Genomic DNA, 25,338 nt, shown 5'->3' on the forward strand with positions numbered 1-25,338 from the left:
AACCAGGAGGACTTCTCTTTCTGGATGGGACCCCCGCTAGTCCCATCCCTCTTCCCAGCACTCCTACAAGTACATCTCATATATAGGACAGCATGTCTATAAAACAAAAGCCACACTTCAAGACAGCATGCAGCCCAGGTTCTCTGCTAAGATCTTTCTCCAGTTACTGAAAAAAAAAAAATCCCCAAATTTCTGGCAGCTTCTGAAATATAGGTCAATTACACAATAATGACCAAACTACTCAGAGACAACACCTAAACACATTCATCGAGGGAGCTCAGAATGGCTTTTTCATTACAAGTAAGAGAAAACACTTGGATCTAGCATAAGCCAAGAGAAGTGTTTTCTTTGAACCATATGGGCTCAAAAAGGACTAGGGGGACTCAGGTAACGGCATGCTGTCTCCCTGGCTTTTGCTTCTCTCTGTGCATCTTTGCATCTTTCCCTCCTTTGCACACCAGCTTCCTCTGCTTACTGGTCTCTTGACTAACCAAGCATTAAGAATCATGTGTCCTAAAGACTGCTGCACAGAAATCAGAAACTCTCCAATGGGATCAATAGGAAACTCCTGTGGAAATGAGTCTTTCTGTCTCAGATGCCCACCTCTAGTCCAATCAACTAAACTTGGGGAGTGGGACCACATGGTACGATATGGCCACTGGGATAGATGCAAGATCACGATGGTCTGGGAAGACCCCCTGAAAGTTACCACTACCCACCCCAATACTTAAGCCAAACCTACTTCTTGCTAAGGGAAAAGTCAGCGTAGTTGAAGTGTGTGGAGAGAAAAAAATCTCCTATGATATTGAAGGCCTGGAATGTGGATACTTCAAACCCCAAGAAGAATCTTCAGCTCCATCAGTGCCATGGGCCACAGGGGTCTGGTTTGCTCTCCAGCACAGAGAACAAGTAGGGAGGGCCGCTTGAGATCTGTAGGCACAGGCTGATTAGAGTAGAGGACTGAAGCAGTTATTTCAGAAATTCAGGTCCTAACCCATTCCTGAGCACAGAGGTCTCCCCTGCACTAACACACATGGGCCAAGGTCAACACAGACCTCAGTGTCTGACCCGCCTCAACTGTAGCAGTCAGGGTCCCTTGTTTAGTAGCCTGTGTGTCAAGTGATTTACGCTCTCAGGTGATGTTGTGACTCTCATCATGGACACCCTGAGAGCAGGCTGGGACCCATCCATGTCTGAAGTGGGGACTTTCACAGCAGTTTCATAGAGAAACCCCTGCTCAGTTGAAAAGTATATTCTCAAGTCTTATCCTGATTTTCCACCTTCTGTCACCAACCCAGCCCACATTCGATAATGAGCAGCTGATGTGGAGCGCTTTGATGTTGGCTTTTCTAGGATCCTGTCAATGTTCTGAATGCCCTTGATACACATCACTGAAACTTGAGTTGCGTAAGTTCTGGGCATTCTCAACCACTCTTTCTTTCCAGATATTCACCTTAAAATTCAAGTTTAATGATGTGCTTGACCTTTTCAAGTTACCTACCTAGAGCAAAGAAACTAGTTATCTATTAGAGAAATACGGTCTTAATTTGTATGTCAAATATTTATTCAGGCATTGGATATGAAGATAGACATGGTTAGTCATGCTCTCATGATCCTGCACTTCCCTAACATAACAAGATGAGTAAGCTGCAGGATTGTTCTGGCAATGGACAATAGCAGCGCTCAGCAAGTGGATTTAGAATGAATGGATGGATAATAAGAGTTTTAACAGTGAGAATAGAGAAGATACCTCTCTGTGTGCAATTACCAAGCCACTCAGAGACCAAGGGAGTCTTCATTACTGTCCACTCTAATTGCCTGTGACTATTAGGCCTCTCTATGGCTAACAGCAGGCCTGGCATCTTATGGTAGGTTTTACCGCTTCTTGCCAGTCTTTCACTGAGAAGACTTTTGAAGGCAGGCATGAACCTGTGATGTGGGTCACTCCTGGGGAGAAGCAGAAAAGAGTGGGTATACGCTTCTGAAATGCCCTCTTGTCTGCTGCCATGTCTTCTGTGATTACAGACAGATTGGTAGTATAAAGTTCTTATACAAGGCCAGGCATGGTGGCTCACATCTATAATCCCAGTACTTTGGGAGGCCGAGGTGGGTGGATCACTTTGAGGTCAGGAGTTCAAGACCAGCCTGACCTACATGGGCAGAACCCTGTCTCTACTGAAAATACAAAAATTAGTTGGGAGTGCTGGCATGTGCCTGTAATCCCAGCTACTTGGGAAGCTGAGACAGGAGAATCACTTGAACCCGGGAGGTGGAGATTACAGTGGGCAGAGATTGTGCCACTGCACTCCAGCCTGGGCGACAGAGTGAGACCCTGTCTCAATAATAATAATAATAATAATACATTGTACAATCAAACATTCTGGAACCGGAGCAAATGCATGGAAAGCAACTGCCCTTGGGGATTGCCTGGATCTAGGCAATGGACTTGTACTCTGAGTGATATTTGGGGGTTGTTACTGCAGTGCCCGTCCTTCCTGGATACATTTGAATATTAACATGTTTGCCCTCTATTTACTTAAAAGTCTGTAGGCAATCTCAGACTACTTGGCTGAAACACCTTTGAGCCACAGAGAGGGATTTATGAGCACCCTGCCTGAGCAGAATGGTCCTTATGTAAGTCCTGTTTGTAGGGCTGAATAAAGTGTTTTTAAGATGTCTCTAGGCCCTTTGATCTGAGGAAATTGCAGAGTGGCCTCGTTGCCAGCCCTTCTACATATTTATTTTTAAACTCCCTTAATACTTCATTTGAGGGGTAAGTGCCTGGGGCCAGGCCAGGGCCGAAAGGTCACATGGCAACTTCTGTGACCAGAGGGAAGGATCAGGACAGGAAGGGGATGCTTTGCCCCCAGCTAGAGAGACAACCTGAGAGAACAGAGAGAGGATGAGAGGGCTGGGGATCCTGCAGAGAACCTAGACACTTAGTGCACCGCTATAAAATGTTCACAGGAAAGAAAAGAGGGAGTGGGGAAGGTGTGAGGACTTCATGAAGTGATTCTAAAGCTCTCATGAAAGAATGACTCTCAAGGGTTAGGAAAATTGCTTAAAATAGGATAATTAGAATGGACTTGACCCATCTATGTTAGAGGGTTTTATAAAACTAGCATAATTGAAGTTGTATATTAATGACACAGAAATAGACAGAATAATGAAAAATGACAGAAAGGCTAAAAATGGGTTCAAGTATGTATATATACACATATGTATCCTATATGCATGATAAAGACAGAATGCCAAAATTATAGGAATACAATGACTTACCAATGAATCATTCATGTTAAATACTTAAACATTTAGAGAAAGTGTAAAATCAGATTATTTTATTACATATACAAATTAAAATTAGAAGAAAATATAAGTAACGATTTATGTAGTCTTGGAAGGAAAAAGAACTATCTAAGAATGCTATCAGACAGGGGAACCCAAAGTGATAATATTGATATATCTGACTACATAAGAAATACATAAAACTTTTCTACTGAAAAGTAAAACACAACATAAAAGAAAAATGGTTATGTATTTGCAATGTACATAACAGATACATCAATAAGAAAATTATTAATATCCAAATAGGAAAATGGCATAAGAATGAGAAAAGGAAATTAATAAAGGAAGAAATACTAATGGCCAATAGTACTGATACGTGAGAAATGCATAATCTTAGTAGTAATTTTTAAACCTTAATGAAACAGTAATATGTATCCCAAAATCTATGAGATAGAGTTACAGTTATACTCAGAGGAAATGAGTAGCTTTGCTTTCATTATTAAAAATTAAAAAATAAAGAAAACAGACTGAAAATAGTTGAACTAAATGTTCATTTTTTAAAACAAAAAAAAAATAAAGGAAGGACAAAACAAATAAATATAAAAGTGAAATTAATGAAATATAAAACAAATGACAATAACAGAAATAAGTTGGGCATGGTCGCTCAGACCTGTAATCCCAGCACTTTGGGAGGCTGAGGGGGGAGGATCACTTGAGGTCAGGAGTTCAAGACCAGCCTAGGCAACATAGGGAGATCCCGTCTCTACCAAAAAAAAAAAAAAAAAAATAAAAATTAGCCAGGTGTGGTGGTGTGCACCTGTAGTCCCAGATATTTGTGAGGCTGAGGCAGGAGGATCACTTGAGCCCAGGAAGTCGAGGCTGCAGTGAGCCATGATTGCGCCACTGCACTTCAGCCTGGAAGACAGAGCAAGACCCTGTGTCAAAACAACAACAACAACAACAACAACAACAACAACAACAAAACAATAATAGAGATGACAAATTATCTCAGAAACCGGACTTTTTAAGAGTTGAATTAGACAAATACATGTTGACAAATCTGTATAAGAAGAAAAAAGCCAACATATAGAGTAGTAGCGATAAGAAAGGAGTAGAGATATGAAAAAGATAAATTTTGCGATAACGTTTTCACTTCCTTTTAGGCATTGATCAGAATTGAAAGCAGCAAGAACTCAGGGAATTTGGCATCCCTCCCCATTCTTCCCCTGCTTTTGCTCTGTGGCCTGGGGTCAGATTCTACACTCCTTGCCCTGAAGTTCCAGATGGTTTATAGCACCTGGCTAAGGAGGAGGAAAGTGACACTGCTTTTTATCTGATGTGGAATTTAGCTCATCACCTTGGTGCATTAGGCAAGCATGACCATGTAACAGTGAGTGTGATGTTAAACCATCTCTCATCACCTTCCCCTCCTTCTCAGGTATGGTTGGGAGCTTCTACCTCTGGACTCCCCAGACCCTTTTCACATAGGGAATCCAAAATGTTCATGACCTTTTCTGATTCCTGCCCTTGGGATGCTTGGGAACACCCAGGAACTGCTTGCAGACAGCACAGGAAAGGGTCAGCACTGCTGGGCAAGGTGAGGTCTCCAGAGGATGCTCTCACTGGGGAAAAGGGTCTCACATGCAACTCGGCATATGGCTTCTGGTAGTACTTCTGTGATTGTCACGGCCATAAATTCTCTCAAATCAGGAGCTCTGGGCAGGGCTGGAGGGCTGGACAATGAGTCCTTTTCCCCACACCATCTGACATCCCTTGGTAATGACTATGGGGTTAATGGCTTTCAGGGTCTTTTCCAGGCTGTGTAGGAGATAGTCGATTAGCTGTCTGGCACAGATAAGGGGGAGGAGAGGGTCAGTATGTGTGCTATGTTTGTCCTCCTTGGCTTAAGAGGGCACTGCCCTGCAGGTCCAGAGGGAACCCAACAAGGGGGTTGCCCTGAGCTTCATCATGTGCCCAGTGAAGGCACCTTCTGGGACTTCTGCAAGAATACTGTGCTTCCACCAGTTGGCTTCCCAGGAAGCCCGAGAACAAGAAACAAGGACAGTGTTGAAGCTGGTGAAACAACAATGTCATTTCCATTTGAGACCCCCTAGGAGATCCCCACCATCCCTCTGTGCACCGGACCCTCTGCTGGTGGCCTAATGGGTCCCAGGCAGAGTCCCTAAAGTCCTGAGTTACAGGTTCCCAGCCTGAACCCCTTTGTCCTTTTGAAATGATGTGGGGTCATCACAGGAAAATCACAAGCAAATACTTAGTAGTGTTCTCCAAAAGAACCTGATTCAGAGAAAAATCCAGATTCTTTCCCTGCTGATGCTGACGAAAGAAAAAAGTGACTGCATTTGAGAGAGATACCCAAAAAGTCCACAAAGGGAACCCAGAGAGGAACCCACAAATACAGCCCTGACAGGGCTCAGGCAAGAGCAGCAGCAAAGTCCTGTCTTGAGGGGATTCTGAAATTGCTTTGGACACGGACCTGTGGAGGGGCAGGCAAGGAGAGTGTGGGGGTGGCCTGTGGGTCCTGCCCTAAAGAGATCACATTCTAGGCTTGGAAAGGAGACAGATGCATAGACAAGGAGCAGAGCATCCCGCCGGTCTCCGGGGCTTGCTGTGCACTGAGGGCTGTCAGGATCCAGCATGCTGAAGACCTGCGGTCATGCAATAGGAGCGTGTGTCTGGCCCGACCCTGCAGGGTGGGAACACAACCCAAGTGAGCAAAGCAACCAGGACAATCGTGGAGAGGAGGAAAGCAGGAGCATCCGAAGTTGCAGACAAGGTGCTCATGTGATCCCACCAGTCACCTGGCTGGGCTTGAGTCTCTCTGGATTTGCTGGCCTTGTCTTAGAGGCAACCAGCAGGGGACAGCACGAGGCCACAGTACCGGCTGCACATGGCCACTGCTGCTGGGGCCAGGGATACTCAATTATCAGAGAAAGGAGGCTGTGCCCGTTACCATATTCCAAATGAGTTTTGCTGTTTCTCTCTTGGATCCAGCTTAGAGCTGAGTTAAGCTCCAGAGAAGGGAATTGGGTCACACATCTTGGTGGAGGACTCAGATTCATTCATTTATTATTCATCACTTATTCACTCAACAGTTATTGATTGAGTGTGTATGTGGTTCCCAGCCCTTTTCAAGGCACTGGGACTGCAGAGGTGAGTGATACGGTCTTGTACTAATCACAACAGTAGGGACTAATGTTGGCATGGCCTTTATTGCAGGCCAGTGCTGTCTTAATCGCCTTACTTATATCAGTTCATCGATTCCTTCAACAACCCTCTGAGGTGGACACTGTCATGATCCCAGTTTTACCAAGAAGGGAACTAACACACAGAGAGTGTATTATGTGACTTGCCCAGGGTCACACAGGTGCAAACTGGTAGAACCAGGATTTGAATCCAGGCAGTCTGACTCCAGAATCCTCACTCTTTTTTTTTTTTTTTTTTTTTTTTGAGACAGAGTCTCACTCCATTGCCCCGACTGGGGCACAGTGGCACGATCTCTGCTTACTGAAACCTGTGCTTCTTGGGCTCAAGTAATCCTCTTGCTTCAGCCTCCTGAGTAGGTGGGGTTACAGGCATGCGCCACCATGCCTGCCTAATTTTTTGTATTTTTAGTAGAGGTGGGGTTTGGCCATGTTGCCCAGGCTGGTCTCGAAATCCTGAGCTCAGATGATCTGCCCACCTCGGCCTCCCAAAGTGCTGGGGTTACAGGCGTGAGCCACTGACCCTGGCTAGATTCCTTATTCTTAACGACTTTGCAACACTGACATAACTTGAGCAGATGGCCAAGATAACGTCAGATAACCATAATTCTTAGAAAAAAATAAAAAGGAGTGCTGTAATGGTGACTGGGGTTGGAGCAACCTTAGCTTCAGTGGTCAGGCAGGGACTCGGGTGGCGGGGGGAATGGTGACATACAATCTAAGACCTGGCAGGGGAAGAGGATCATATTAGTGCTCAATCTCTGTGGACCCCCCCGGTGTGCTAGAACACAGCTTATGACCTCTTACGGAGGACCTTTTGTCTATGATCAAGCACCCCAACTCACCCAGAGTCTCTGGAGTCAGCCCGAGCCAATGTTCTTCAGTGGGGAGTATGCAGATAGGGACCTGGAGACAGGCTCGGGGAGGTAGAGGCTGAGCCCCCCCCAGTGGCAGAATGCTGAGAACCTCAAGCACTGGGCCTGCTGGTTTCCATACAGGCACTCAACACACACTCACACATGCACAACAATACACACAAACAGCCCCAAGCCCATGTGTACACAATTCCCCCCTCCAGGTCTCACGCATCCAGTGCCTCATGTGTTCTGAAGCTCCTCAGAGCTGTCCAAACCCCGGACCCCCTCCCTAAAGTCACAGGAAGCAGTGAGACCCTGGAAATAGGAAGGTTTGGGTCTGCAGTTGGTTTTCACTACTGGGGCGTTGGTCCGTTGAGGGAGATTGTTTGGGGTCTGACACTATAGAGTTAAACAGTACCCCCTTATAGGGGGTGCTATAAGGAATGGGAAATGGGAAAATGCTGGCTTCCAGGCTCCAGGGCCACCCTGTATGGTGAGAGGCAGGCAGAAAGCCACTGTGATATCTGTATTTCTTGGGGCAGTGGTTTCAAAACTGGCCAGACATCCGGATCACCTGAGAAACCCATGAAGATGACAGATTTCTAAGGTTTTCACTCACTGGGTCCAGAATGATGCCAAGAGCCTATGATTTTGTCAAGCATGCCAGTCAATTCTGCTGGTCACTACTACTCAGAAGAGATGTGCAAGGTGGCACAAGCACAAGTCAGGGTAGGGCAGGCTGGGCTGTGGGTTGGCAATGGCTAGCCTCGCCCAAGGCATTTGCTTGGTTAATGAATGGCTGCTTGCACCCCACTTCTTTGAAACATGCACTTGTGTTTGCTGGACAAACCACAGGTTCATAGCTGGGGACACTGTCTACTCCCCACACAGTGGCCACCAGGGTTGTGAGCACCCTTTCCCAGATGGCCCACTGCCCTGATCTCCTCCCCTCTTCCCAGCAGCACATCAGCCACTCAGGGTTACCAGGACAACATCGCTTTACAAAATCCACTTCCCGGCACCTCCAGCCCAGGCCCTCTGATAACATCCAATCCCTTTTCAGTTAATGGAAAAACCCTGAGCTTTGGCAGGCTCAAAAGCACAGATCAGTTACATAATGACAAGCAAACAGCCTTCTAGGTCAGAGGCTCTGCTGTGACACAGAGGGCAAGTCCAGGGACTGTGACCCCTGGCACTAGTCCCCCTCTGACAGCCACAGAGAAGGGAGGCTGGCTGGCACCAGCAGGAAGAAGATTTGACAGATGTGAACACTGGGCCCTCAGCTGGTACCCCAAGCCCCTATCTTCTGGCTTGGACATGGCTAAAGTGAAGCAGCAGAGCTGTAGGACTCTGAGGAAACAGTGTCCTGCAGGCACAAGGCCCTACAATTCCAGGATTCAGACCCAGGCAGGAGCCTGGGGCTCGAGTGTCACAGGCTTTGGTAGCCTCTTTCATTCAAACACAGGAGGGAAATTGTGATTATACTTGCTGTGCCTCTACTTCTGCAGACATAATTTAAATCCGAAGTTCCCATCTTGAGGCCAAGGTATATTTGTCATTCTAATTTACCCAGACTGTCTTCTGTAGAATTCAGAAATAGCTGATAAATATTTAGCCCACAATACTTCGGACAGAATTGCCAGGCAACAAAAACTGAAAACAGGGCTAGGCACAGTGGCTCATACCTGTAATCCCAACACTTTGGGAGGCCAAGGTAGGGGGGATCTCCTGAACTCAGGAGTTCGAGACCAGCCTGGACAATATGGTGAAACCTCATCTCTACAAAATACTAAAAACTAGCTGGGCATGATGGTGCATGCCTGTAATCCCAGCTCCTCAGGAGGCTGAGGTGGGAGGATCGTTTGAGCCCAGGAAGTCAAGGTTGCGGTGAGTTGTGATCATGCGACAGCACTTCAACCTGGGTGCCGGAGTAAGATCCTGTCTCGAAACAAAATAAAACAAAAAACAACACACACACACACACACACACACACACACACACACACACACACACAAATACACTGAAAACAGTTCTCAGATCCTGCTGCTTTGCTCCTGAATTGGCTCCTACAGTCTGGGTTTGTGTGTGACAACTGATTCATTAAGTTTTAGAAGAAAGAAGTCTTTAGTACCTATTTATAGACAGGGAAATTGAGGACCAGGAAACTGACATGCCGCTTAGTACATCAGTCACGGAGCTAAACTGAAACCCCTGTCTCCTGCTCCCAAAATCTGAACTTCCCACCCGCCAAGCCGTCTGTCCTTCAGCCCTAACATAGTGCACAGAGACCCGAGCCTTATTCTGCCCTGGGCATGGCCCAGAGCCAGAGCCCAGGCTGCACAGATTCTGAACACCAGCTTCCCTTCCAGGAATGCTCTGAGCATGGCCTTCAGGTTTTTACTCCACGCAAGATGCAGCAAAGGAAGACTGCAGCTAGGAGATGTCTTTCAGCTCCGTGGTCCAAAAACCAACGTAAGAAATGAATGGAAGAGACATCTACTCCATTAGAACAAATGGCAGGGCTCAAGAGGTTGCTCACAGCCATCCCCACTCCTGCAATCTCAGGGGAATGAGCTGCCTGGGGCCCCTCAGGCCTGTCTGTGGAGTGCGTGGCTTCATTGGGTTCTCTGTGCAAGAGATGTCAACCATTGTCTATTCCTTAGTAAAGGAAGCTGCCTGTCCTCAGTCCTTCAGACAGAGAAAGAGGGAGCGAGAAGGGATGGAGAGAAGTAGGGAAGGGAGGAAGGGAGGAAGAAAGGAAGGGAGGAGGGGAGGGAGAAAGGAAGAAAGGAAGGAAGGGAAGGAGGGAGGGAGGAAGGAAGAAAGGGAAGGAGGAAGGAAGGATGGGTAGGAGGGAGGGAGACTGTTTGGAGGGTCATCTTAAATCCAAAATGTTCCTCTTGTCCCAGGTCCTGGAAGGCCTGGATGAACTGAAATTTCTATCTTTGGACTTTCATGAGAATCCTGTATCTTTTTTAAAAATTGTTTTTCTTGGCATGTTTCTTACAGAAAAAGAAACCTGTATCTTCAGATTAACTCCGCCTTCTCCCCAGCTAACACACATCAGGCTTCCATTGCTTGCAGATAAAAACTGAGAAATGAATACAGAGAGGCAGTCTGTCTCAATTCCAGACTGAAGGAAGAATAACGTGACTGCAGATACATTTAGAGAAAGGAGCTCGAAAGAGATGGTCAGGTGCTGGATCAGGGAGAGAACAAAGCCTGACCCATCCGGAAGCACTGACCATGGCAATCTTCCTTACTATCAAATAGAAATAGGAGCCTTCATGCCCTGCCAGGTGAGCCAAGAGAAGAGAGAATCAGCAAGGAACCTCAAAGTGCTGGGGGGCAGCAGAGGAGGCTTATGAGCTGGGGAGGAGGACAGGGCATTGGTGGCATAAAAAGCTCTTAAAGCAGGAATGTGAGGCTGTAGTGATTGAGAGAGAGAGAGAGAGAGAGGAGGAAAAGAGCCCCGTAGAAGGAACTAAGAGAAGCAGTCTGAAAGGAGGATGGAAGAATTGGAGCTTGCCCTGCAAGATTTTTTGCATTTCCCTGACTGAGGGGCAATCATTGCATGCTGGACAACCATCCCTGTGGAGTACATAACTGCATGTTTTACAGTTTCATGGCTGAAGATATTGTCCTTTATGCCCAGTGTGGAAAAGGAGGCATTCATCTCAGCACTGACCATGACAACCCTCCTTAGCATCACGTAGGAAGAACGATATAACCATCACTGGCCAGTTTTCTCATTTTCATCTTGGCTGTGAGAACATTCAGGTGTAACATTCATGCTTGGTTCTGGTCATTCTTTTGTTCTGGGTCACTGTATATGTGTGTCTTTTCTCCCTCTAAAAAGTTTCTGGTCCTTCCTTTCTCTATTTGCCATAAACTGTGGCTTCATATGTGCTTCTAAAGCTTAATCAATTTCCTGTTCCCTCGGTAAGCAGTCTGGATTGCACTGGAAGTAAGTAATTATTTTGCTCGACATCACAAAAATACTCCTCTCATTGACCCCAACTGTGTCAATATACCCTATAGAAGGGTTTTTTTTGGAATTGAAAATTCAGTGATACGGCTCTCTATGTAGGCCAGAGGCCAAGGACACAGGACCTTCCACCCTCACCCTGATGATCCCAATGCCCTTGGCACGTCCCAGCCCTGCCCGGATAGTCCTGCAGAAGGACTCCTGGGAGAAAGCGTGCTTGACATTCAGTCCCTGGGTTCCTACCCATGCGTTCCTGTGTAATTTTTTGATGCACCCATTTGACAAATATTCATCAAGCGCTTACCAACCATGAGGTGATTTTCCTGGTAGTTCAGATACAAAGAGAAGTAAAATAGAAAACTAAGATTAACTAAAACTTTTCACAGAGTTAAAGTGGCCCTTAGCCTATTTATGAAATATTTTCCCATCTCACTGTGTGATAATGGGCCCATTGACCTATAATGGGAAGAGGATGTTACAGGGAAAAGAGGGACTGCTGGGCAGGTGGGGGACTGGAGTAGGAGTTGGGGCTAAGACTCATGAGACTCAGGAGGTCTGCGGAGAAGGGCACACCCTGCGTGACAATTTGCCTCCTCACACGCAGCTGACACACCTCCACATCGAGTCAGCCTCCTAAAATGATGCAGGAGGAAAAGCTGTTCTTTGGCTTTAAGGTCACCCTAGTGACTAAAAGGTGGCCACGGCTATGTGGGCATGATGAGAGGATTCCTAGGACTAACAACTGTTGCCCACGCAGGAGATTGCCAGGTGTTACAGTCAGGCAGTGAGAGGTTGTCTGGCGCAGCTCATGAACAACTAGAAACAATACCTGTGTCCTAGAGAGGTCTGGGCTTGCCATGGAAGGAGCTTAGGCATCCAGTAGTGGCAACTCTTGGAGAAAAGGAATAAGATCTCTCAGTGGCTGGAATCTACAGCCTACTCTGACCCAGGTGTGGCCCCACTGGGTCCTTCTAGTGGGCTTCAGTGTCTTCACCATGAAAGGAGAGGGTCAGACGTGGCCCTTTCCAGGGTGGACTCCGACCCAGCGCTGTGCTCCTAGTGGGATGGGGGTGTGCTTTGCCATGTGCTGAACCAGAACCCTTGTGCCCCACAGCCACCCTCTTCTTCTGTTCTCACCCCACAATCAAATATATCCCCTTCGTTTTCCTCCCATCTACATGAAGGAAGGACTCAACACAGGGCAGAAGAAAACCAGCATTGAATTCTCTTCCAAAGCAGCAGAGAGTTCAATAGGGAGCCAAGAAGGGGGTTGAGGAACGTGCCTCTTCAGGCAGGAAACTCACAGACGGCGATGAAGGAGGCCGTGCAGGAGATGTCATTCCAGAGCCCATTGCTCAGGAGAATCACACAGTCCTCCCCTGAACCATGGTCATTTGGCTCATCCTTCTTCCAGTTGCTGTAGGTCAGCCTCCCGCCCGTCACGTACATGAACTGGCCTTCGATTGCCTCATCTGTGATGCCCAGGAAGGCAGTGTCTTTGGCCACATCCTGGATGGCCTTATTCTCCTCGGCATTCTTGGGGGCAGCCACCGTGGCCTGGAGCCCAGCACACAGAGCCTTCACTTTGGAGAAAGGCATCCGCTCACCGTTGGTCACGAAGAGCTTCTTCCCAGACATTTTCCCCAAGGAGAAGGCTTGCACTGAAACCACAAACGGTGAGTGAGGCTGGCTGGGTTTGGAGCCCAGCCCAGGACAGTAGGCAAGTAGTCTGAGTTCTCTGGGAAGTCACATCTCTGAAAAATTGCCCTGTGCCCAGCAGCTCAGTCCAGAGCCTGGTCAGGAAGCAGACCTCAGCTGCAGAGCCTGGGAAGGGGCGTCCAGACCCCTGCAGACAGCCCAGACTCCCCTGGGATATCCCACCTTGAAAAAGCATCTGCTAAAACCTGCCTCGGCACAGGTGCACATAGGGAGACAGTCTTGGGCCCCACTGTAGGCTTGGGCACCAGGATAAGGAAGAGGCAGGGACAGACATCAGAGCACAGTAGATAACAAGGAAGGAGCACAGACTTTTGAGAGGACAGACCTCCATCCAAATCCTCCCCTGCCACTTCCCAGCTGTGTGACCTGAAATGAGTCACCAACACTTCCTGCACCTCGGTTTCCTCACCTGTCAATAAAGCAAGTTCAACAACCACAGCTGAGGTTGCTGAGAGGATTGAATGGAACCATCTTATGGGAAAATGCCACCCAGCACAGGCCCTGGTGTAGAACAAGTGTTCATGAGTTAGTTCCCCTCCCACCTCCTCCAAACCTAGAGTGTGCTGAAGAAAAGAGTGAGAGCCAAGAACACATTATGGGCAGAGAGAAAGCTCACGCTTCTTCATGTGGTCCAGTTCTGCTCTCAGGCTCTGTAGCTGTCTCTCTAAGTTGGCCAGCTTAGCCTCAGCAACTGCAAAGCAACAGGGAGAAGGTATTTATGGAGAAGACCTTAAGTTGGAGAGTGGAGCATTTTGAAAAAAACAAAGTGGCTTACTAAGAAGAATGCTTATTCGAGGAAAATAAGAAAGCAAAAGAAATAAAAGGGGGAAAATGACTACATTCCTGCTTCCCAGCATATATCTCTACATCCCTTCACAACCCGGAACTTCAGGCCTGGACCTCTGTCTCCACATACGGCTTGCATATTGTCATATTGTAAGAATTCATAAGTAAATACTCAACTCATTACTCCTCTTTCTGAAAACATTTCTTTGTCATTCATTTTCATTTCTCATTCCAGATACACTTTTTAATACCTTTATTATTTTGACAGACTGGTAGACAAATATGAATAAGTAGGTTGTCATTGTTCTTTTGTTCTTACTGAATTTGCTCCATTTTTCTCTGAACTAAGTTGCTGTGATGTTCCCCGTCACCCAGGGGTCCTAAGAGGCAGAACGTTTTCATGCCATTCTTGTGACAATGGACATAAACCCAACCCCTAAACGGCCTATTTCCTCCCTGGCACCCCGGAGGTGCACACTGGACTGTTTCCACTGAAGAAAAGCCAGGGTCCATCTGCTAAGGGGCCTGACGAGGGAATGGCCCTACATGGCTTGAACATCTGCATCTGGGCACCTATGGGAGTCCCCTCAGGCCCCAAGTAAAGCTGAGAGGACCAGGGGCGCTGGGCCAGGATGCAAAGTTGTGCATCTTCCCATGAGGCAGCAGGAGAAGGGGACCTCCCAGTTGGCCCTCCAGCTCCCCAGGCCCGGGACCCCCAGGCCACCATGCTGAGGTATGCCCCTTACCTGAATTGTCCCCACGATCTCCTTTTTGTCCCCTTGGTCCTGGAATTCCAGGAGCCCCTGTGTTTCCTGGGGGCCCCAACTTCCCAGGAGGGCCCTGCAAACCTCTGAGCCCTTGACCTGTTGCAAGACAAAGGGAAAATGACCCAGTGACTGTCATTCTTTTTTTTTTTTCCAAAAATCTCAATACTCCATTCATGTTTACCCCCAGAACAGCCAGTGAGCTAGCGATTAACCCATAAAAGAAAGAGCCTCCTGCATCCCAGTGGAGGGCCTGCACCAAGCCCAGCTCCCCAAGCAGGCGGGACACCCCTCTGTAGGGACAGCCACACACCCCCCGTTCCTGTGTGGAAATATGGGATCCCAGAGAGTCAGCGAGCAGGTTTGTTTTGGAGACAATGGTATTTTACAGGGATTGTTCTGAGTGTAGCTTGGGTCCTGATGAAAGGGGAACCTTAAGCCAGGTGCGGTGGCTCACGCCTATAATCCCAGCACTTTGGGAGGCTGAGGCAGGTGGATCACGAGGTCAGGAGATCAAGACCATCCTGGCTAACACGGTAAAACCCCGTCTCTACTAAATATATAAAAAAATTTAGCAGGGTGTGGTGGCGGGCGCCTGTAGTCCCAGCTACTCAGGAAGCTGAGGCAGGAGAATGGCATGAACCCGGGAGGCGGAGGTTGCAGTGAGCCAAGATTGCACCACTGCACTCCAGCCTGGGCGACAGAGCAAGACTCCGTCTCAAAAAAAAAAAAAAAAAAAAAAAAGAAAGGGGAGCCTCCCAAGTCTGTGCTTTAACCCTTGTGTGGCAGGCTCAAGTGCAGATTTGCTTGAACACCTGCTGGAGGTAGAGATTTAGGAAGCCACAGAAACCTGTCCCAGACCTGGCTCTCCCTTTTCCCCCTTGGGTCCATCTCGCCCATCTCTGCCTGGGGTGCCATTGGTGACGGGGATGCCACAGGTAATCACGGAGCAAGTCTTCTGGGCATCCTCACAGGCTTTTGTTTCGGAGCAGGAAGGTGTCACCACAGACAGGAGAAGGACAGGGAATGACAGAAACAGGAACATGGTCCTTACCTTGAAGTGAAGAAAGTGAAGGAAGGGAATTTCATCCCATCTGATTTAAATAGCATTTGCTACCCACTGTGGTGTGCTGGACCCTGTGCTGGGGACAGTGGACACAGAGGGGACCATCACAACCCCTGGCTGTGAATGACTTTCAGGCTACTAGGGAGATGGGTGGGTAAAAAATGTGAGAGTTAGATCAGTGCTAAAACAAAGGCAGGTGCAAGATGAACACGAGCCTATTCTCCCTGGGATCCCAGAGCTCCTGCCAGCACAGATCTTAACAGGTAGGCACCTCCTATTCGACAGCCCACAGGGCTCAAGGATTATCCATGAGCCCTGTGTCCAGTGTCCAGACAAAGGTGAAGAGAGCTCATTGCCTGTGTGAGCTTTGGCCCCTGGATTGCTCGGATTTCTTTCTAAAGTGCTAAAGGAGCCATGGTTTCCTTCTTCCTTTCCTATGGAAGGAAAGAGCTGTACTCAGACTGGGGCAGGAGACCTGAGGTCCCACAAGGTCCATCTCTTGGCTGGACTTGGTTGATGATATCCACGCTCTCACTTCCTATAAAACTTCTGATTGACATGGTGGGGCTCCAGCTGTCCTCAGAGCAGCCCCTGTTTCCCCAGATGCTTCTTGACCATCTTGCATAATGTCTATTTTGTGACAGGCACTTGCTGTGGGATTGGGACCTAGAGTGCCCTGAGGCAGGATTCTGACCTTCAAAATGGGAACTTTTTTGGTGATTGATCCTGTGCAGATGAGACTTCTCTTGGTTTGAGATCTTCCACTGAGAGGCCATTTCACCACCAGGCTCTGAAATTTCTGCTCAGCCTGAGTCTGGAGGGATTCAGCTCCTGCTCCCCATCCTGGAGGTTGCCCAGATGCCCCTCAAGCTCTGTGCCCCTACCCAGCCATCAGAGTCTCTTCAAGCCTTTGTCCAGGTTGGCCTGTCCTCCAGGACACTTGGCAGCCGGGACCCCATGGGACTCTCCCTCTGCTCTGCTCCAGCCTCAAATCCCAATATTCTGACTCTTGCTGCCCAACACTGCATCTGCCTTTGCTATCCCAGCCACAGTCCCTTAACCCTTCCCTTCCTCCAGGACACAGTGAGAGATGCCCAGTTGGAAGGGAACTTTTGTGGTCATGTCCTTCTCCAACTTTCCTCTTTCTATCATTCTTGTCTTTTTTAAAAAAATCTCTCCTGTTGGTGCTGAATTGGCACTGGATGCCACAGTCAAGCCTTGTACCTGTCACTGGCGCACTATTCTTCACTTTGGCAAAGACCACCCTTTAGTTTGCTGATGGCCAAGTGGATACAGGAAGCTCCCAGTTGCTTGGGCCAGAGGGAAAGAGAGGCCCCAGGTGGACCTGATGACCACCCCCAAACCCCTACCTCACCAGGATTCAGTCAAGAAGCCAGTCTCTTGGCCCAGGCCCCTACTTCTTTCCTCCAGAAATGACTTACTAGGGCTTCCTCGGAGCCTGGAGTTAGTGGCAGGGAAGCTTGTCCTCCAGCCCAGGCCTCTGACAGGTGCCTCAGCGACGTCCAATCCAATCAGTGTGGTGACCAGGGACAGCGCTGGATTGGCCTTCAACCCCAGATTAATAATCAACCATCCCTAGAACTACTGTGTCCTGGGCAGCTCTCCAGGGCTGCTGACAGGGTCTCTAGCACAGCACTGGGCAGCTCTCTACATTAGTGCCCTAACCCCACCCCCCCACCCCCGACCTCCTCGCAGGCATCCATCTCTATGACGCAGCGCCTCTGAGCTTCCAGAGTCACAGGTTCCCAGGGTAGTTTTCTTCAGATATTTATTTTCAGAAGAAGAATGCATAGATTTTCCACCAGACAAATGCATGCACACACACATACACACACATGCACACAAACACCCACATGTGTACACATCTTTGTATCAGTTGATTGAACTACTTCCATTTGTGTTTTGTTTATTATAGGGCTAGGGTGGAGAGACTAAACACCCCTAGCACTGAGTCACCTCCTTCCTCTCTTCTCATTTAGAATGTTTGTCAAATGTCTTCTTTGGGCATCTAGGCACACAGGGCCAGGCACAAGGGGAAGGGGTATTTGCAGCTGACTTCAATCCAAAGCCGAATGTGGGTGTTGGCGCTCGCTGCTCCCTCTGTCCAGATATCTCCTTGTATCTTTGCTTACTGGTGGCATATTGATTGACCACCAACCACCCCCCATCCCTGTAGAATGAGAAGCTCATGAGAACAGGGGTCTTGTTCCCTAGCTGTTGTTTCTCCACCGAGAAGAGTGCCTGGAAACAGAATCAATGCTCAATAAACATTTGTGGAACAAATGAATCCTCCAGCAGCGTGTCCTCAAATCAGCCCTCTTCTCTCTGACTGGAGCTACCATCTGTGCCCCCTTTACCAGTGACCTCACTTTTCTAGGGCAGGAGCTGTACTCAGTTGACATCTCTGTCCCCAGGGTGCAATCCAGGGCTGGGCACAGAGGAGGATTTGGTACAAGGATGAAGAGAGAGGCAGAGACTTAGACCATCTGTGCTCATCCAGGCCTGAATTTCCAGAAGTGTCCAGTTCTTGTCACCAGAGGCTGGTCAAGCCATTCAGGTCCCGGATGTGAACTTTAATGCTTGCCTTCCTCCTAACTCACACCCAGTCTTTGAAATGCTTCATGTCACCAAATAACTTCAGAGGTTTGTTTTTCCCAGGTGGGGAGTGAGGTGGGTCACTTCCCTGTGACTCTGCCTGGTGATGGGGATTTTGGTTTCTCAAGGGTCCTCACCCTGTGTACTCATGTCATCAGGCCCCATCCAGTGGCCCTCTGGTTCCCATTCAGGGGGCCTGCCACGCACCAAGAGGGGCCCCCAAGGTAAAGAAGATCACTCTCAGAGCTGGATTTCCTGATGCCATTGACACAATGTTGAAGGGCCCATAGGCCCAGAAGACAAAGGACTTTCAATTCACACAGCAAATAGGCAGATCTCCCAGGAAGGTGGGAAAGTGGAAATGACAGATTTGCATTGAGCCGGGATCCTAACTGTGCTGCAGACTTAGAGAAAGGGTGGTTCTGAGTGGGCAGAGGGTAGGCAGGAGGTAAATACACCTAGGAGCAAAGAAACCTGAGAAAACCTGGATTCTGGAGGGGATGAGTTTCTCCCCCAAAGATGTGTACCCATAGGTCTGTCCTCTCATAGACTCAGAGGTGAATTTATGCTGCTCTTATGACTATTACTGAATTTTGTTATTTATGTCAAGATGAAAAATTGTGTTTAAAGTGTCTCAGCGCAGCATGATCTCCTGCATTGTGGAGACATAAACTCAGTGGAGAACCACACCCACAGCCCAGGCACCTCGGTGGTGTCTCAGATGGAGGCCAGGCAGATTTGAGTTCATCATGGGACAATTATCAAATACAGTAGGGGATAAGCAGAGTGAGAGCTGATAGAAATGACAAGCCTCAGAAATAGCCCTCCAAGGAGTGTGGACCCTACATGACAGATAAATTAATATGCACTTCAAAAGAGGGTATAATGAAGGAATAAATGAGAATTATGTAATTAAATTAATAGACTAGAATTAAAAATACTATAGAGCTAATAAAATTGAATACTGGTTCTTTGTCAGAGACATAAACTTAGCAAATATGGTTGTGGTCATTTGGGTTGTTTCCGCCTTGTTGTAAAATTGCATCTCAGGCCCTTTGCCATAGGACTTCATAAAGGCTCCCACTAGAGTGTGAGAAGTAAATACTCCAGTCCCTTTACTGTTTGGTGTGGCCATGTGACCATGAGCTACAACGAAGCTTTACGTGTGCTTACAGGTTTGATATGGTTTTTGTGTTTCTTTCCCAATCATGGGTAGTGTATATCCTGGAAAGTTACATGGAACAGACACGAACTCATCTGAAAGTCTGGAGTGCAGCTAACTGCTGCTGAGTCCAGGCTCGCTCAGCTGAAACCAGCCAAAACTCAACAAACTGGAAGATACAGAGCAGGAAATAAAAACGTTTATTGTTGCAAGCCCTGAGAGGGAGATTTACTATTGTGTTAGCTGACTGATACAATATCAATGATTAATAGAAAAGGTATAAGAAATTAACAAATCAGGAAGGAAAAGGGATTATTATACTAATATAGATAGTACTAACATTATAAAATTATACCATCTACAGTAGATTTTATAGCAATATATTAGAAAACTAGTTAAAATACATAATATTATAAGAAAGTTTATAATTGCTTACTTTGGCCCTAGAAGTGTTAGAATAATGAATATATTATTGTATCACATGAAATATTAAAATGGAAGTCAAAAATTATCAACCATTCTCCATCAACAAAATGGTTTTAAGGTGAGTTGTAGCAAATCTTCAGAGAAAAGGTAATTTCTCTGTTATAGAAATGATTTGTGTCTACAGCTACTTAGCTAACATGATTAGCCGAATATGTAACACAGAATGCATAAGGACAGAAAAACAGAAAGGAACTCTCAGCCAACCTAATCTGTTAAGTACAGATGCAAAAATACAATGTAAAAAATAGCTATTAAGACCAGCAATGTATTTATGGTTAATAGAAGTCTCTGGAATCTGATTTCCTACATTCATTAGCCCATGAATTAACTGCATAATATTTGGTAAATCACTTTGACCTCTACATGCCTCAATATTCTTATTTGTAAATTTGAAAGAATGATAGCATCTATAAAATAGGGTTAATGAGGATTACATGAGTTAATACTAGTGCCTGGTCCATAGTCTGTGTAATGAGTGTATCAAGCATCAGACCACGTAGGGTATATCAGAGGAATGCAAGGATGGTTCAACATCAAAAAATAATGTAAATCACTAATTTAATAAAGAGCAGGTTTCATTAAGAGCCTAAATTTATATCTCTTAGATCTTGGAACTTGGAGTTCTTTTGTTCTCAAAACTAATATGTAGTCTCAAAACTCTTGTCTTTGACAGGCATTTAGGTTGATTCCATGTCCTTGCTATTGTGAGTAGTGCTGCAATGAACATTCACATGCATGTGTCTTTATGGTAGAATGATTTGTATTCCTCTGGGTATATACCCAGTAATGAGATTGCTGAGTCAAATAGTATTTTTCATTCTTTTTTTTTTACATTTCGTAAGTATAATTCATAAATAAATACTTCATAATTTCTGGTTTGATCCCCCAGAAAGATACAATAATTCTAAATATGTATGTACTTACAAATATGGCCTCAAAACATATAAAGAAACAATTGACAGAATTATAAGAAAAAGCAGACAAATCCACAATCATGTGGAAGATTTTCATACAACTTTCTTATTAACTGATAGACCAAGCTGACACGAAAATCAGTAGATGATAAAATATTGGGAAGATACACTAAAAAACCTGAATTACTTGACATACATAGAACACTGCACCCCAAAATTCAAGGGTAGATACTATTTTTATGAAACATTAATAAAAATTGAGCATATGCTGGGATATTAAAGCAAGTTTCAACAAATTTCAAAAAACATTCCCTTACCACAGAACAATTATTCTGTATATCAATGATAAAAGGATACTTTGAAAATCTCTATATATTTAAGAGGAAAATTAAGAAGTATGCTTCTAAATAACCTGTAGGCCAAAAAAAGCCATTCTAATAGAAATTAGAAAATACTGTAACTGAATAATCATGAATAATTAAGTATCAAAACATATAAGATCAACTAGAGCTGCACTTGGAGGAAAATTTACAACTTTTCTACATTTTAGAAAAGAAGAATACTGAAAATCATTAATCTAATACCCATTTCAAAATGTTAGAAAAATAAGGCGAGTTAAGCCCAAAGAAAACTTTTTTAAGCCCAAAGAAAAAATAAGGCGTGTTAAAGCCCAAAGAAGAAAATAATGAAGAGCATGCAGCCATAAAAAATAACCAAATCACGTCCTTAGCAGCAACATGGATGTAGCTGGAGGCCATTATCCTAAGCAAATTAAGGCAGAGATAGAAAACCAAATACTGCATGTTCTCACCCAGAAATGGGAACTAAACACCGGATTCACATGGACAAGAAGATAGGAGCAATAAACACTGTGGATTCCAAAAGTGGGGAATGAAGGAGGAATGCAAGGGTTGAAGAACCACCTATTGAGTATTATGTTTATTTCCTGGGTGATGGGATCACTAGGAGCCCCAACCTCAGCATCATACAATATACCTGTGTAACAAACCTGCACATGTACTTCCTGAATCTGAACTAATAATAATGAGCAGAAATTAATGAAATAAAATAAAATGCAACAGAAGGGATAAACCCACGAGTTTGTTCTTAGAAAAGACCAAAAGAATGGATACATTTTGATGAGATTGATAAAGAGGAAAAAAGAGAAGTCACAAATAACCAATATCAGGAATGATGAGGAGTCTAACACTACATATCCTATAGACATAAAGATCATAAAATGATAATACAAATAACTTTATGCCAGTAAATTTGAAAATGTATAGGAACTGGATAAACTAGAAAAATATCAATTCCAAAACTTACACAAGAAGTCGTACAAAAATCTAAATAGTTTTCTGTATAGATTTATAAATTCAATCTATAATTATGTCTTCATCAGTGAATTTTACAAATAATTTAAGAAATTGTTCTAATCTCACAAAAAATCCTCCAAAAAATAGAAAAAAATTTAAAAATTTTTATTTTTTGAGACCAAAATGATCTCAATACAAAAATGTGACAAGGAAAATACAAAAAAGGAATATCACAGGTCAGTCTCACTCATAATGCAAAAATCCTATGATGCACAAAGATAAAAATTTCCTGAGCAAATTATTTGTTTTTTTGCATATATTTCTAAATTATACTTTAAGTTCTGGGATACATGTGCAGATCGTCAGATTTGTTACGTAGGTATACACGGGCCATTGTGGTTTGCTGCACCCATCAACTCATCATCTACACTAGGTATTTTTCCTGATGCTATCCCTCCCATAGCCCCCAACCCCTGACAGGTACCAGTGTGTGATGTTCCCCTCCCTTTGTCCATGTGTTCTCATTGTTCAGCTCTAACTTATGAGTGAGAACATGCATTGTTTGGTTTTCTGTTCTTGTGTTAGTTTGCTGAGAATGATGGTTTCCAGCTTCATCCATGTCCCTGCGAGGGACAGGAACTTATCCTTTTTTATGGCTGCATAGTATTCCATGGTGCATATGTGCCACATTTCTAAATCTAGTCTATTATTCGTGGTCATTTGGGTTGGTTCCAAGTCTTTGCTATTGTGAACAGTGCTGCAATAAACATACGTGTGCACGTGTCTTTATAGTAGAATGATTTATGTACATTTGAGTATGTACCCAGTAACGGGATTGCTGGGTCAAATGGTATTTCTGGTTCTAGATCCTTGAGGAATCACCACACTGTCTTCCACAATGGTTGAACTGATTTACACTCCCACCAACAGTGTAAAAGTTTTCCTATTTCTCCACATCCTCTCCAGCATCTCTTGTTTTCTGACTTTTAATGATCACCATTCTAACTGGTGTAAGATGGTATATCATCGTGGTTTTGATATGCATTTCTCTAATGACCAGTGATGATGAGCTTTTTTTCATATGTTTTTTGGCTGCAGGAACTGCCACACTGTTTTTCACAATAGTTGAACTAATTTACACTCTAACCAACAGTGTATAAATATTTTCTTTTCTCTGCAACCTCATCAGCAATTGTTATTTTCTGACCTTTTAATAATAGCTATTCTGACTGGTGTGAGATGTCATCTCATTGTGGTTTTGATTTGTATTTTTAGTAATTAGTGATATCGAGATTTTTTTCATATGCTTATTGGCTGCATGTATGTCTTATTTTGAAAAGTGTCTGTCCATGTTCTTTGTTCAGTTTTTAATGCTTTTTTCTTGTAAATTTGCTTAAGTTTTTATAGATGCTGAATATTAGACCTTTGTCACATGCATAGCTTGCAAATATTTTCTCCCATTCTGTATGTTGTTTGTTTACTCTGTTGATAGTTTCTTTCGCTGTGCAGAAGCTGTTAAGTTTAATTTGATCCCATTTGTCAATTTTTGCTTTCATTGCGTTGCTTTTGTTGTGTTTGCCATGAAATCTTTGCCTGTTCCTATGTCCAGAATGGTATTGCCTAGGTTGTCTTCCAGGGTTTTCATAGTTTTGGGTTTTACATTTGAGTCTTTAATCCATCTTGAGCTGATTTTTGTATGTGGTATAAAAAAGGGGTCCAGTTTCAATCTTCTGCATATGCCAGCACCATTTATTGAATAGGAAGTCTTTTCTTCATTGCTGGTTTGTTTTTGTTTTAGTTTTGTTGAGAATCAGATGGTTGTAGTAGTGCAGCCTTATTTCTGGGCTCTCTATTCCATTCCCTTGGTCTATGGGTCTGTTTTTGTACTAGTACCATGCTGTTTTCGTTACTGCAGCCCTGTGGTACAGGTTGAGGTTTGGGTAATGTGATGCCTCCAGCTTTGTTCTCTTTTTTGGTTCCATATGAATTTTAAAATAGTGTTTTACAGTTGTGTGAAGAATGTCATTGGTAGTTTGATATGAATAGCACTGAATCTGTAAAACGCTTTGGGCAGTATGGCTATTTTAATGGTATTGATTCTTTCTACCGAGAGCAGGGATGTTTTTTCATTTGTTGGTGTCATTTGTGATTTCTTTGAGCAGTGTTTTGTAATTCTCATTGTAGAGATCTTTCACTTCCTTGGTTAGCTGTATTACTAGGTATTTTATTCTTTTTGTGGCAATTGTGAACAGGATCACATTCCTGATTTGACTTTTGGCTTGTCTTTTGTTGGTGTATATAGGAATGCTAGGGATTTTTTATGTTGATTTTGTATCTTGAAATTTTGCTGAAGTTGTTTTCAGCTGAAGAAGGTTTTGGGCCAGGATTATAGGGTTTTCTAGACATAAAATTATATTACAAAGACTCAATGAAAAATTTCAATGAGTCTCTTCAAAAATTTATAGGTTCTCCTGGCCCCTATAAAAAGGGAATATAAACATATAAATGGCATAAAGAGATATACAAAATTTCTACTGTTTGTAAATAGAAACATACACTTATAAAATGTAACAGAATCAGTTACATTAGAAGTACTGTGGGGAAATGAGGTTCCAAAAAGATGGTAGTGCATAAGATCAACAAATAATATATCAAGAGTTTTTCTTACAAACCAGCAATAATTAATTTAGAATATAATAAAATGGTATAGTAACAATAGAAAATTAAACCATAAAGTAAATAAAAATAAATCTAAAAAGAAACGAAAAAATGGCTGATTAGAAGGAGCTATGGTTCTCAGCACTCACAGAGAGGAATGAAAAGGGCGAGTGAATACAGCACCTGAAATTGAAATATCCAGATAGTCACATTGGGACTGTTCAGGGAAATAACTTGACCCACAGACAAGGAAGGAAAGCAGTGTGGAACAATGGCCCACCCAGGAGTGACACAGAGCCAAGAGAACCCCCACCCGCAGCCAAGGGAAGTGGTATGTGATTGTATGACCCCAGGAAATCACTGTTCTCCCACAGATCTTTGTAACCCACTGATCAGGAGATCCCTTCATGAGCCCATGCCAGGTCTGACACACAGAGCTGTGTGCAGTCTTGGTAGAGCAGCTACTCTTGCACACACAGAGACCCAGGAGTTTTATATG

General features: G+C 44.8%; 1 protein-coding gene across 1 annotated transcript; it reads right to left on the reverse strand.

The window, feature by feature from the left end:
• Positions 1–12,336: 12,336 nt before the first annotated feature.
• LOC103215928 (mannose-binding protein A-like) lies at positions 12,337–17,202 on the reverse strand. The gene is made up of 5 exons (XM_007962812.3): positions 17,130–17,202; positions 15,483–15,675; positions 14,604–14,720; positions 13,688–13,762; positions 12,337–13,013 (listed from the first exon to the last, which is right to left on the reverse strand). The coding sequence occupies exons 2-5, from the start codon at positions 15,664–15,666 to the stop codon at positions 12,640–12,642; spliced, it is 750 nt and encodes a 249-aa protein (XP_007961003.2). The 5' UTR covers positions 15,667–15,675; positions 17,130–17,202; the 3' UTR covers positions 12,337–12,639.
• Positions 17,203–25,338: the final 8,136 nt, after the last annotated feature.

This window comes from Chlorocebus sabaeus, chromosome 9 (assembly GCF_047675955.1).
Source record: "Chlorocebus sabaeus isolate Y175 chromosome 9, mChlSab1.0.hap1, whole genome shotgun sequence".
Taxonomy (NCBI): Eukaryota; Metazoa; Chordata; class Mammalia; order Primates; family Cercopithecidae; genus Chlorocebus; species Chlorocebus sabaeus.